The 14650-nt window shown below is 49.7% G+C and overlaps 1 protein-coding gene across 1 annotated transcript; it reads left to right on the top strand.

The window, feature by feature from the left end:
• The first annotated feature begins 1096 nt into the window (after positions 1–1096).
• On the top strand, positions 1097–9563 carry LOC144153362 (uncharacterized). Its single transcript, XM_077685014.1, has 3 exons — positions 1097–1351; positions 4100–4420; positions 8759–9563. Exons 1-3 carry the CDS (start codon positions 1097–1099, stop codon positions 9170–9172), a joined length of 990 nt encoding a protein of 329 aa, XP_077541140.1. The 3' UTR covers positions 9173–9563.
• The last annotated feature ends 5087 nt before the right edge of the window (positions 9564–14650 follow it).

The following is a 14650-nucleotide window of genomic DNA, read 5'->3' on the forward strand; positions in this document are numbered from 1 at the left end:
AGCTTAAGCGTTACATAACTTCGATATGCATTTTCAGTATGCTAGTTATGTTATAGATAGGCATCATCTTCAAGATTAAAACATTATTTGCACCTCAAGCTTTACGTCTCATCTCTTGGATACGCATTTTCAATAGAGAACCTATTGAGAGGCCCCATTTTAGTGGTAAGTAGACTTTCAGTAGAAAATAAGGGTTTCTCAAGGATTTTCCGCTCTGGGAACCACGTCAGCCTTGTCCACATTCGCACCAATTTCTCTTTGTCGGCGTTCCAAGAGCTGGCGTGCTTAGTTTCCTATGTATATTCGAGGCGGCGGTCCTGTCGTGAAGGCAAGTTGCCGTTCACCCCCTTAAATTTCACTTTTCTTCTGTCGTCGTAATGGGGAGGCCATGTATGGTAAGGACTCCGTCATCAGTTGCCATCCATCTTCACCCAGTGAAATGGCCGATGAATTTTCTACAGGGAGGAAGCTGCAGCTCGGCGGCGACCCCAGACGAACACCTACTGCCATCTTCCCCACCCATTCCCTCTGCTGTTACTGACCCCAGCCTGGTACCCTATACCATGTAGTGTGGGCGTGCCGACGCACCCCAGATTTGCCCTCTACTCCCCAACCTCTCCTTCCAGCAGTGTCTGGTTTCCCTGGCCAGCCGAAACCCTGACGCCCAGTTCAACCTGGTTACCCGAGCGATAACAGCCAGTCGAAGTCAGGGGATCCCGCACTAGGGAAGCCTTTCACGAGGAGAGGCTCATGACATCAGCACCTGCTTGACTAATAAATATTTATTCTCTCTCTTGTGGGATTTTGCTTTCGCAACTGGCGTCCATCTGCGAATGAAAACTTGTCCCGACTTAGTTGACACCACCCTCCCCACCCGCCCCCACTTAGGCCGAGTCGCCATCCTTATGTTAATAAAGTTTCATTCATTCATTCTTTCTGCACCTCTCCACTCAACCACCCAGATATTTTTCTATAGTCTAATTGTTTTACCGAAGGGCCTATAGATGAAGGGTTATTGTCAGATGATGATGAGGTATGGTGACCAGACGAACATGAAAAGGTTCACTTCATGAATGCAGTCCAGAAGGGAACGGTGATGGGGCCCCTGTGTCCACGCAATGTAAGCGGACGCGTCGTCGACGTGATGCCACAGAACAACGCTAAAAATTGCACGAAACGGCAGGCACGCTACAGACACGGAAGCGCCAGCCCAGATTGGAGGAGGAAGAAGAGGGGGCCGAAGCTCGAGATCCCTCAGCGGTGTCCCCGTCACGTGCGCGCGAAAGGCCGGCGTCCCAGCAGGCCCGTCCTGCCGCCGCCCGAGTCGACGTCGCCCCAGAGCACGGAGGAGGTACGTTGCCCAGGGCACAGCTCCTCCTCCCGTTGCCGCGACTGTCTGCCTGCGGTAGGGCCGCACCCGAGGGTCGCGGCCACCGGGTCCCCCCAAGGCAGCAAGCTGGCTTCCCTGTGGCGAAAGGCGCCCGCCAGCGGATCACAATGCTCGCGGCCAAGCGGACAGCGGAACCGTTCGCCACAGGTAATCTACTCTCGGCCTCCGCGTTCTCGCTACCACCGCGGATGTCTGAAAGCGACAGGGACGCAAGAAAGCCAAGTGCTCCGTTTAGCTCTGATATACTGCTTCTGCGAGAAATGGAACGGGAGGGGATAGGTGTAACGTTAAGGGACAATCGAGCTGAGTGGGCCAGGGAACAAACGCGTGTTAAGTACATATTAGTAGAAATGAAAGAGAAGAAATAGGCGTGGGCAGGGCATGTAATGCGAAGGCAAGATAACCGTTGGTCAGTAAGGGTAACAGAGTGGATCCCTAGAGAAGGCAAGCGTGGCAGGGGGCGGCAGAAGGTTAGATGGGCAGATGAGATCAAGAAGTTTGCGGGGATAAATTGGTCGCAGTTAGCACAGAGCCGGGATAATTGGAGATCCATGGGAGAGGCCTTTCTCCTGCAGTGGGCGTAGACAGACTGATGATGATACTTCTGCTGCACTGCCTATTCTGTAGACCAGACCCCAGAATAACGCTCAGCTTTATACATGTGGTCGGGACCATAGGGTGATGTTCTGCTTCGAGCTACTGCTAAAAGGGCACCGCTGAGCAATAAAGCTGAGCATTATTCTGGGGTCTGGCCTGCAGTGCCATAGAATGGGCACTGCCTGCTTTTACAGTTGGTGCGCCACAGGTTTCTTCAGAAAGCGCGAGCAATCATTTCCACTATAATACGACGAACACAAAAGGCCTTTTTCTCGTGTTCGTGCAAAGTGCAGTTTAAATTACAACTCAGAAGTTCTACATACAAATCTCTGACGTAGAGTCAATGGTGTCCCCCCAGCTCTGGTCAAGTGTTTTTATTTATCAAGTTCCATAGATCGTGCTCGTTGAGGTTGCTGTTATTCGAGAAAATGCGGCCATTTGAAGAATTCGCTGTTTACATGCTGTCACACTGTGCCACCAGCGCTAGTGCGACGTGCGTACCTGAATACCGTGCACATGCCAGCAACCAGTGGAAGCCAGCTTTCCTTGAGGCTGGCTTGCATCGCGCGTTCTATATAACGGGGCTATTTCTTGTTATGGGTATGTGCTGATAGGAAAACAGAGGAGAAAGAAGCCCATGCTCGCTTGTTCTAGCTGTGGCATGGCCAGTGACTGCGGGCACAAGTTCGCTCTGTAAATAAACACTTTTACTTTTCTTACTGGAGTTCATGGCTATTAATATGTATACTGCGTATTTGCCGCACAACACCTAGTCGTAATTCACGTGAAACGGGCCGCTCCACACAGTAGCACTGAGCGGAGTAGGTAGACCTCTTGTGGTGAGTTGGGGACATTGGTAGTTGGTTGTCGGAATTCGAATATCTAGGGAAAGGGTGAACGCGATGATGTATTTGTGGTGGCCCACCGGGAAACTTGTATTCCTGCATTATTGCGCTTCACCTCATTTTACCGGATCAAGGTATCAGTTATTACTAAACGGCTGGCAGATAGGGGCAGTTCTAGCCACCAATTCGGTTACGCTATAGATTAGTGCCCTTCTTTAAGAGCTTCGAAAGATAGCGTACGAACATTCCTTTCTCCGTGGCGGACCTCCTTGCTTGCTCAGCGCCAATTAAGAGGGTCGCATAACTTACCAGGACTCTGGGCCGTACCCGTCGCTTACGGAATCTCCCCAAGGGTTCTTCGCGGCCACGGCCGAACACTTCTCGTCGAAGTCGTCGTTTCTGTCCTAGTGGAGCTCGTCTTGACTTCGTCACCTTTCACCCCTACGCCTCTTTTCTTGTCCCCCATCTCTCTTCAGGCGCCATTCCTTTCCTCTTTTTTTTCTGGCAGTTACGCAGTATTTATCTCTTCGTACTGCTCCTAAATTTTCTACGCGACACCTGCCTTTGCTTAACGGTTCGCGGTTTCGAATTTAACGCCCCGCCTTTTCATCGCGAAAAGAAAGGAAGCCCACACAGGAAAACCTTTACAGCGAAGCTGTCTACGGCTGCGATCAGAGACTTTCATATCGTCAACGCGGAAAAACTCTCCATAAATAACTGAGAGTGAATACACATTTCACAGCATGGTAATCCCGTGGATACATAAACGAATCTAATTACATATCGCGAAATGAATAAATTGTGAATAGCAGCTCTACAACAATTACATGTACCAGCTCTGCTGTTCAACCTCCTCAACAGAGTGGAGTGACAGGTGATATTTACCAACAAAACGGCCTGCACAGCCGCACAACGAGTCTGCCTAATTAGAAAGCACGCACCAACTAGCGTCACTAAATAAAGGCTTTTAGAGTATCGGCCCTCTTTTCTCTCATTGTTATGTGCGGCTAGGATTTTCATTGGTCGGTCGGCACCACGTGATATTTGTTTACATATGGGCGCAGCCATTTTGTTTCTGGGTCTCTCTCTCTCTCTCTCTCTGCTGCGCGGAAGCTAGAGCGGCCGGTCAAACTCTGCCCGTCACAACCGGCGCTGGTTTCGTTGAGAGAGATGGCAACACTGCAAGCCAGAAACAAAATGGCCCCCAGACGCTTCCGGGTGCACGAAGTGGCGGTACTCTTAAGCGTAGCTTATTTAGTGACACTAGCACGAACCGGCCGCGGCGGTCCGTTTGCAGCGCCACCACTGCCATTGCCACCAGTGTCAGCGCACGGTTTCTCGGGGCGAGAACCGCAAGTCTCGGCCGGTGGGCACGGCGCGCAGCTTCGAGGATCTCGAGCCGCCGCACCACCGCCGTCACCACAGCAGCAGCAGGCGCGATCGCCACAGCTCCGCTGGCGGCTGCCAGGACCGCTGCGGTGACGTGAACCGCTACGCGGACGACTACCGCTGCCGCTCGGTCTCGCCGGCTGCCTCGTCGTCGCCCGCGGGGGACAAGCTCTGCCAGTCCCACCCCAACTCCACGCAGGTGAGCCGAGCATGCGCAGACTGGTCGCGACCTTGCGAAAGGAAGGAAACAGATTTTGGCTGGCTAAAAACATGACTTTGAGCGACGGCACTAAGCACGAGGGACGAAAAAAATCTATGGTCTCTCGGGGCTATATTGTCACGATGCCAAAGACGACGCAATTGTCTTCAAGGAAAACAAGTTTATTGGAGCGAACTTGTGCTCCCCTAACAACTCAAAGAATATACATGCGGCGAAGCAGCAGTCAGCAGAGTGACGTACGCAAGCGAGCGTCGGCGATCGGAATGGCAGCGCCCTAAATGAGCCGATAGGAGAGGACGACATTAAAGCCTGGCCACCAGGTGCGTATACGCGAACTACAGAAAAAAAAGCATCCCCCACTTCAAGTCTCGAGAGAGGTGCGTTATTGTTCAGAAAAGGGCTTTAAAAAAGCTCGTCACACAAGTGACGACATTGACCACCTTGACGTAAGCAACATCTATCTAAATTAACATCTGCGCCCATCTTTCATATAAATTATTGCATAGACGGTAAAAAAAGTACTGTCTGAGCAACAGAAAGATCTTCGCGAGGCGTATACAGGCGACACGCCCATTCTGCGGTGCAAAAGCAGTCGGGACATACATAGGATCTTTTCCGAGCAGGTGGCGGCCACAGTCCGTGCCACCCGCCGCGGTGGCTTAGTGGCTAAGGCGTTGCGCTGCTGAGAACGAAGTCGCGGGTTCGATTCCCGGCCGCGGGGGCTTTTTTCTGATGGAGGCGAAAAGCGAAAACGCCCGTGTGTACGAGACTTCGGCGCACGTTAAAGATCCCCAGGTGGTCAAAATTAACCCGGAGCCGTCCACTACGGCGCGCCTCATCGCCTGCGTAGCGTCCGCGCGTTAAACGTTACAATCAATCAATCAGTCCGTGCCGCTGCCGCGAAATGCGGTAAGCTTATTTATTTATCCGCGCTTAAATTGGCGAATTAATTATTAAGAGCTTGCTTTTCTCTTTCTTCTATTTCATGCACGCTCAATGATCTCCAAAGATGATGACATGGCATACTTTACAAAATTTTCTCACTTTATTGTCACGGTTTTTTGGAACATTGTGTTTTGATAACGGCAAACTGCCTAAAATTTCTTGGTATCATATTTTTTATCAATCGAGAAAAATAGACGCGGTGGAAAGTCGGTTTCTAGCAGCATCATGAATTGAGGACTTTGAGAAAATGACGGCCCAAAATAGATAAAAACCTATTCCCGGCCCGTACCACCCGCAAACTGGGAATGTTGCACGCTTTCATAAATTCCACCAGACGTTTCTTGATCATGCTGCCAAAATAGTCGGCGGCTGGCTAACGATGGGTATTTTAACCTCAAGACGCAGGAAAAATCAAGTGTCAACGAATTACGCACAAAGATACTTTCGTCTGGCTTGCTAAAATTAAGATGGTCACTGAAACTATAGGATGTATAATTTGATGTTACATCTTATCATGACTAATATTGGAACTGCAGTGCGCGGTGCAGGTGCGGTATATTCCGACATCAAATTCAAATTCAAGTTTTGGGCGTTTTACACGCTGAAGCGACTGCTTGGGTTATGACGCCCGCCGTAGTGAAGGGCTCCGGATTATTTTAGACCACCTGGAGATTTTTTTTACGTAGTCAAAATCTTGACACACGCCAGGTTTTCGTTTTTCCACTTTTAACCTGATATCAGTGACTGCCCCTTCTTCTAACATACTGCATTGGTCCACGAAAAAAAAAGTTTACTAATAGCAAGTTACTCTTTCCGAAACGAAATTACGACCGAAAATAGGTTTTCCGTGTTGAAAAATGCAGATTAGTGGTTTCTGTGCATTTATGCAAACCATTTTATTAAGCCTACAAAAAAGAGAAACCAAGGGTCACCAGAGAACACTTGAAATGAAGAAAAACAGTCGTTATAATACCTTTTTCCGGTTACGGTCAGAAGAAATGCTTTAAAATGTTCAGAAAGGTAATAATTATGGCAAACGCCCGGCTCCGGTGTGCAAAATTGGCATACTATGAACATTTATTTGCGGATAGTCGACAGCGCTCTGGAGATGCATGCATGCTAGCACAGTGCGCGGGGAGTGCATGGAACACTGATACAGTTACAAAAACCTTTGCAGAAAGAACATGGATGTCTTCTGGTAGTGCTCAGGAGAAAGCAATGTTGTTACGTTTTTCTTGCATGAAAGTAAAAGGGAAAGAATGAAAGAAAGGGAAAGAAAGAATGGAACACGCGCCAAGGGAAGCGCGTGTTCCATTCTTTCTTTCTGTGCCGCATGTGTTATCTGTTGTGATAGGGAGAGCATTCCGATCTAACGTGAACAGCCCAGAATAATCTTCTTGGATCTACTATGTTCTCGATGCGAATCGACGTTTCGAGAACCACGCGCGCCAAAAGATAAAAAGCCTGCAGTGCGGACGCCGGGGCATTCGATTCTGCGACGCTCGCCGACGCACGTACGTCACTTTGTTGACCACTGCTTCGCCGCCTCTGTATTCTTTTCAGTTGTTAGGGGAGCACAAGTTCGCTCCAATAAACTTGTTGCTTTTCCAAACAACTGCTTCGTCCTTGGCTACGTGACAATATTAATGTACAATATTCGAGCTGTCCAGGCATGTCTAAGAAGCGGCTGACAGATTGTCGCTGGAGTGCAGCATTGCGGCTTTGGAGAGCACCGCATAGTTAACGTATCCAATCCGACAGAAAAAACAGCAAAGAAAAGCTACTTTCACCACCCACGCACAGTTGGCTTCGCTGACTTTTTGTTGCTTGTGACTTCTTGTTGCTTGTGACTTAGTTTTCTTATCTCACTCGTCTTTCCTCCCATTTTTAACTCAACAGCGAACTAGCACCTCTTATTGAACTAAGCCCGTTGATTTCACGTTCAGGATACTACTGCTTTCTGCGTAAATTCTGCCATTTTTTTTTCTTCCCGGGAGATGACTAACGCGAAGGAATGACTCAACTGATCACAGTCCTATGGAACCTAAGTCATGGCAGGGGCTTAAAAACCATCGTGCGCAATACGAAAAATTTTACAGGTTCGCGAAACGGATACTGACGGCCTAGTTTGCTTGTTTCATAAATACATGACATCTTGTAGTGAAGTAAAAAATAAACAAGAAACACATTTTAGTTTATCTAGTTCACACAAGAGGGCGCTCGCTGTCTAGCAAACGCAGTCACTCAAAATTACCCTTTCAAACGCAGTAGTGTGTGTCAAATCAGAGATTCAATCAGTGCTGAGTGGCATTAGGAGCACGCAGTTAAACAACAAATGAGGCAGTGCAGGTAGACATGGGATGGGCCACGTTTGAAGCGAGAGAAGCACAGAGCAAAACATGTTTTCAATAATGACTTAATAATATTGATGACCAGAGATGGGCGGCCAAAGTGTTAGGGTATTTTTACATGAAAAGCGTGGGCTCACAGTGGAGGAAAAGAACCAGAATGCCGAGGACAAAGTACAGTATATGAAACCTGGAAGCGCAGGGGAAACGACCAAGGCAATAAAAAATGAAGTGAAAGAATTAGAGACAACGACCCTGAAAAAGAGGATGGACGTGAAGAAGTCCTTAGACGTCTACAGGATCGGGAAGCAGGAGATCACAAGGGAAAAATTATTCGATAATACCAAAGGGAGTGCATTGCTTTTTGAAGCCCGAGCGGGTTGCTTGCGGACAAAAACGCTCATCCGCGAGCCGGTACAGGAAGAACTGTGCGTAGGCTGCAACTGGGAACCAGAAACCATGCGACATATTGTAACATAGTGCAAAAGTATCCGTCCAGTCCTCAGTGAGGGAGCCATCCAGCTTCCGGCAGCCCTTGGCTTTAAGGTTAACGGAAAAGTGAGTTGGGCAGCAGTAGAGGTTAGTAAAAGAAGCTTAGAATGTTGGTGCGAAAAGAGCAGGGAACAATCTGGGAAGACATGCGAACATAGAAGTGAGACTATAGCGCAAAAATCCCACAAAGGTGATTTTTTTTGGCGATGTGTTCGTGCAGTGGCGTTACGACTAAGGTCGCTGTGCAGAGCCACTCCGTTACAAAGGGGAAGCCCCTAACCATCATCATCAGCGAAATTTCTTGTTTGTTTGAGTACAGGAGTGATGTATTTCTAAAATAAGCAAGCTAGTCCGTTAGGGTAATTTTAATAAAACTGTAAAACTTCTCGTATTTGAGCACGATGGTTAAGCCTGCGGGCCATAAGGGAGCAGTCCCGCAGAGTGCGGTGGCCACCTTTGTGGTGAGACCGTCGTTTCCGAGTCTTCCTTTCGTTCGAAGATATAACAACGCCTCGCGTGTCTGTCCGCGCAGTTCAAGGTTGTCCTCGACGTGCGCCAGTTCAAGCCGGAGGACCTGACGGTGAAGACGAGCGGCAAGCACGCCGTCATCCAGGCGGTGCGCACCGAGGACCGCGGCCGCCGCGGGATCATCGTCAAGGAGTTCACGCGCCGCTACCTGCTGCCGGACGGCGCGGACGCCGAGCGCGTGTCCTGCTCGCTCACCGAGGACGGCTTCCTGACCGTCGACGTGCCCATGAAGGACCTGCCGCTCGTCGAGAACGAACGCGTGGTGCCCATCACGGTCATCCACAGCAGCGGCGGAGGCGGCCAGCAGGCCGCCCAGTCGATGGCATCCGGACAGCAGTCCTGCCAAGAGCACAAGAAGAGCCAGGCCTACCGGAAGCCGTCGAAACTCAGCCTCAACTCGAACGACGACATCGGCTAGGCCGCGAGCGGCGGACGTACCACATGCTCCCCCGGAACAGATGCTTCGGTGACGTCTTCCTATTCCCGCAAGGAAGACGAGCGTCGATCTGTTCCTGCCGCTCGCCTTTTTCACACGGCCGGCCGCATGAACTGTTCGCAGTAATGGTGACGTCTTCTGATGGATCGAGACCCTGCTTTTCGGTCAAAACTGCGCAAGAGAAGATATTCCGGGCGTTTGCGCGTCTGCGTAAAAGAAGGCTTTTAGCGTCCGCGAACCAACACCCGCGTATTCACATTTCGTTTTTTTTTTTCTTTTGCGATGTGCGCCGATGAGGCCACGAGCACGCAAGCGTTCCTGAATACACGTCGACTGCGGCTCTTAGCCGTACTAATCAAAGCACCCATGTTGTGTTCGTATGTTCCTTGCGGTGGAGTACAGTGACGATAAAGCTCTTCAAGCAGAAAACACAGAAAACGAGCACCGCCATTGCCTTACAGATGAGGTGAAACCTGCTTACAGTATCAAAATATTTGACCGTGCTGCATAAGACCACTCAATAAGACCACAGCGTAGTTAGAACGGAGGCGCGCCCTGTATGCCCGCCTCTGCTCTAGCCCTGCCGTGCTAAGACCAAAGGAACGTCCGAGAACACAACCAGGCACCGGCACGAACTGGTGTGATCTGATCTGGGCAATAGCACGGCAGGAATAACATTGCAGCCGCAATTGCGCTATCGGGCTTCAGCAGAAGCCAGACGGTTGTCGAAAAATCGAAGCATTTCCACCCTGGGAAGAGGGAGGTACAGCGAAGCTGGTGGTGTGGTTGGATTTGCTATGTTAGGGTTTATCTGTGTTGGAAATTCGCTATATTGAAATATAAGTACAGTGCACCCCGATCCCTACGTCACAGACTAAGGACACACAGTTGTTGGGTAGAGAATATTACTTTTTATTAGAGCGCGGCTACACCAGTCACAGCGCAGGCTCTAGTGGGCCGCACAGGTGGCCGCTGAGGATCACGCGGCATTGCACAATGGCAGGGGTGACATAGACGCCGCGCGTGGCGAGCCGTGTGAGGAGCATAAACTGGGGCTGTAATAACACTGCCTGCATAGATGGTCATGCTTCACTCCGCAATACATAATGTGGGAAAGCCAGTTTACAAACAAAAAATGGCCGCGTATCTGCTGCTTTTCTTGCAAATGTCGACAAAAGACGTTTTTGTCAAAATTTGCCACGTAAATGTCTCCTTTGCTTTACTGCTCACCTCTGATGCTGTTCCTCTTCCGTCGCGCTTCCTATCTAGTAGATAGGACCTATCTAGTAGAACCATTCGTAACTGTTGCCGCTTGATTTCTTAAAATGCCGCCAGAAGCTTTAGTGGCGCGGGCGACAGCAGGCGACGGAGTGAATTTTTTTTCTTGCAGTGGATGTAGTATTTCATTTCGCAAAAATCAAGCATCCATAAATTGTGTAATAAAGGAACATTGCAAATATCATGTGTTGATTTTCTGCCTTATTTATGCGTAATGTCTTGTTCTTGTTCAACAATGTTGACAAGTATGAACATTGACACCGGACGTAGACGTTTACATTTGGCTGTGAGTATATAAAACAATTGCGCAGATTCAGTTTCACTTTGGCCGGGTGGCTGAATCGAGTCACAGACAGACCAAAATATCTGCGTTTAAGTAGCCCAACAAAGACTGTCGTCTTTAAAACTAAGCTTACACCAATCTTCCTAGACTCGGCTTCACCTCCATACACAAATGCATTGCTGAGACATTTTTTTAGGGCAATGTGAGACAGATCAAAATATAAAGGTCCTAAGACTTTTTTTTGTGAATTTTTTTTACGCCGAATAGACGCCGCTGAGTAAAGTGTCCACACCACCGCGAGAACCTGTGGATTAGTCTTGAAGGTGGAAGCGCTCACAAAACAGGGACGAAAGTAGAAAGAACAAAGACGACACGGCACTTTCGTCCATGTTTTGTGAGCGCTTCCACCTTCAAGATGAACAGCTACCAACTAGCCCAACTGTCCGTTCTACTCCAGTGCATTAGACCAGGGCCGGAGCCAAGGGAGAGTTTGGGGTTTTGAACCCCTCCCGAAATCTTTTCCAGGCAGCGCGTAGGCAATACTTACTGCTCCTTTCGGCAAAACTACCCCCTTCCCAAAACCCATACCCCCCCCCCCCCCCCCGCGAAAAACATTTCTGGCTACGGCCCTGGATTAGACACATACAGCTCCGCTGTACAAACGTTCGAGCCTGATGTGGCAGTGGTCCCTCATTCCACATGATGCAACGACTGCGCAGTCTGAGCGCTGGAGACGCAGAGTTGCTATACTCGGTGACAACTTAAGAACGGCACCGGACGTTGCCGCTGTGTCTTATCACCGTAGCCGGATGTTTCTCCGCGCGGCGCAAGTAGGGCGTTACTGGGAATACTATGAACATGGCGTGAGCCGTTCCCGTGATTTTTTGGACTTAATATGCTTATAAACGACTCCAGTGACTAGAAACAAACTGCGTGAGACAAGGCAGACGATAGCACGCATTCGTAGCAAACCCCTTTCAAAACGCGCGCGCACTGACGTCACGGGTCCGGCGCTTTGCGGAGTGATACACTACATGAGCTGGTGCCGTTCTTGAGTTGTAACCGAGTATAGGCGTTCACGTCGCCGCTACTCATCTGTTTCTCCTACAGCTGGATTAGGGGAAGGGGACAGGCAGGGGGGGAGGGCTGGGTTGACGGCGCACCCAAGGTAATATTGGTTAATGTGCTTAGATGGGGTAATATTTACAAGTTACAGGGTATTGAGTGGGTTACGTGCAATACAGTCAAGTTGAGTGAGGGAAAATGCAGGAGTGTTTAAGCTAGGCTAGTCGGTACGGTTTCATGATGGCTAACAGCGCAAAATACTTGACGAAAACACAAAAAGGGGGAGACACAAGCAAGCGCTGGCTTTCAACTGAGTTTATTCGAAAAAAAAAACGCTAACATATACATATATATCTCATCCGCACAGAGCATGCGCGAAAAGAAAGGAAGGAAAGAAGCATCCTTATGAAATTGTAATTCAACCTATGCCCAGATATGAAATCTCTTTTCCATGCGAAAGACAGAAAGCTGACACACAATCCGCCGACTGTTCAGGAATGTACGCTGCCTCGACCTACTTTCTGGCCGTCTGGTTCCCATGAGAGAACAGTACCGAAGCGTCGGCAAAACGAGGTGTGCAACCACACTGCTTGCAATGTGCCGACAAGTGGGAACTTGTAGCCCCCTCCATCGAACTATAATGTTCCCTTAATCGCACGTTAAGGCAGCGCCCCGTCTGCCCTACTTAGACATGCTTGCAAGGCAGAGGGATAGAATAGAGGTATAGAGGGATAAAGCTTGTTTCTATCTCCCCTGTCTCGTGTTTTGTTTGTTTGAATTTGTTTGAAGCCTATTTGTTTGAAGCCTATCATGGCTTTTTGTTTTGTAAATTTGGGGTGAGGAGGTGGGAAATGTTGCGTTGAAGGGGGGTAACGTTAAGTCATCTTAAGAGGTGACCAGGGGAGTGAAACTTGGTATTTGTTGGAGGCACGAGAGGAAAACTCGCAGGTTTGCTGTTGGGCAAAGTTACTGCCCGTTAATGAGTGTTACGGCATCCATACAAGGTCGATTGGCCGGTCGGGGGCGTTTTAGGCAGTAAGGGCCACGGCCCACCTCGCCAAGCTACAACATGGGCGTCCAAAGTGAGGGGGGGGGGTGCGCAAGGAAGGGGGGATGTGCCCCCCCCCCTCTTGAAATTTTTTTACTTCTTTTAGTTAAGCTGCTAGAAAGTTGCCCCCTCCTCGAGGCCCTACCAATGGACGTGTGCCCCTTGATCCTCGGAAAAGTTCTGCGGACGACCATGAACATGTAGCTTTGAAGTCGGTATGATCGTTGCGGTGGTTTTAGTAATGGCAGGGGTAGCGTCAGAATATTCAGCGGTCTTGAGTGAGACGCCGGGGAGTATCTTGCCATTGCTTGATACCATGGTCAAATGGTGTGGACATCGGAGTAAGGGCTGGCATCCGTGTGGTGACACCCGAATTCGTGCCGTATGTTCTTGGATTTGGCTGCGAGCGTGGTGATGACAGGAGAGCAAAGTTGCGTGCCTGTTTTTAGGCAGGAGGCAGGATCGAATGGATTGACGCCAAGTATGTAGAAGGGGTCTTGTGTCCATGGTTTGAGGAATTGAGGTGCGAGGTTCTTGCAAAAGTCCCGTTGATTTTGAGCAAGGTGAAGACGTGGCCAGAGACTGTGGCCGCTAGACGAGCTCCAAGACTGGACGCCTAATTGGAACGGTTTTGACGTAGCTGGGGACATGGGGAATTTCAGTGCTTTTGTCGCCATTGCGGATGAAGCCGGCGACGACGTAAGTCGCCGTACCGCTAGCCTTGTCACGTGACAACGACGCGACGGAAACCACCGCAAAAGTAGCGTCGACACGCGATAACGGTGAGGCGCCTAGCAGCTGCGTGACAACTCAGAAACTATTTGAATTTTTGTGCTTCTAGCGAAGCAGCGTTTCCGTCAACATTTATGCTGGGCTCAGTATAAGTGCGATGCGTACGTACGTCTTCGTTTTGTGCCGTTAATGTGTTAAAGCATCCGCGTCGGTAGAAGCATTTGGCATTTAGATTGCAGCGACATCGTCATCATTATCTACCGCTCTTGTTTCGGAAGAATATCGAGCCACACACAGATAATAAATCAGGCATTAAAACATAGCGCTCTGTTAATTCCGTGTTCGCAGTGTCTAAGCACACTAGGCATGGCTAGTGTGCCGTCCGACGCCATTCGAATATTAAAGACCAGGCTAGCACCGACCAAAGCGTCTGTCGTTGTAGTGTAGCTACAAAACTGCTACCACCCTCCACGCGGAGCAGTAACTTAGTCCTGATCCCCAAAAAAACCTATCATAACACGCCACCCAACGTGGAAGACTTCAGGCCTATCAGTCTTCTTTCCACCGACTATAAAATTCTAGCCCGCATCCTGGCCCAACGCCTCGAGGCAGCCCTCAGTAGTGTGGTGGGTCCTCACCAGACATGTGGGTTTAAAGGACGCTCCACCAACACCAACCTGCACCGCATGCGGACCATCTGTGAGGTGGCGGAATCAGGCATTCACCCCTTAGCTGTCCTACAACTCGACCTTAAAAAGGCCTTCGACCAAGTTGACCACGCCTTCCTGTTCACGCTCCTCGGTCAATGTGGGGTAGGGGATACAATGTTCGAGTCAATAAAAATCTGCTACACCGCCATCACCACCAGCATCCCCATAAACGGGGAGGTGGGGGCACCCATCGACATCGGAAGGTCAGTCAGGCAGGGCTGCCCTATGTCCCCGATCCTTTTCGCATTGTATATCGAACCACTTTGCAGGATGGCAATAGCGTCCAAGTCAATCAAAGGCTTAGTTCTCGGCGATGTGTTGGCCTATGCGGACGATGTTGCGTT

This window comes from Haemaphysalis longicornis, unplaced genomic scaffold (genome assembly GCF_048455015.1).
Source record: "Haemaphysalis longicornis isolate Haplotype H1 unplaced genomic scaffold, Haemaphysalis longicornis Haplotype H1 scaffold_9, whole genome shotgun sequence".
NCBI lineage: Eukaryota > Metazoa > Arthropoda > Arachnida > Ixodida > Ixodidae > Haemaphysalis > Haemaphysalis longicornis.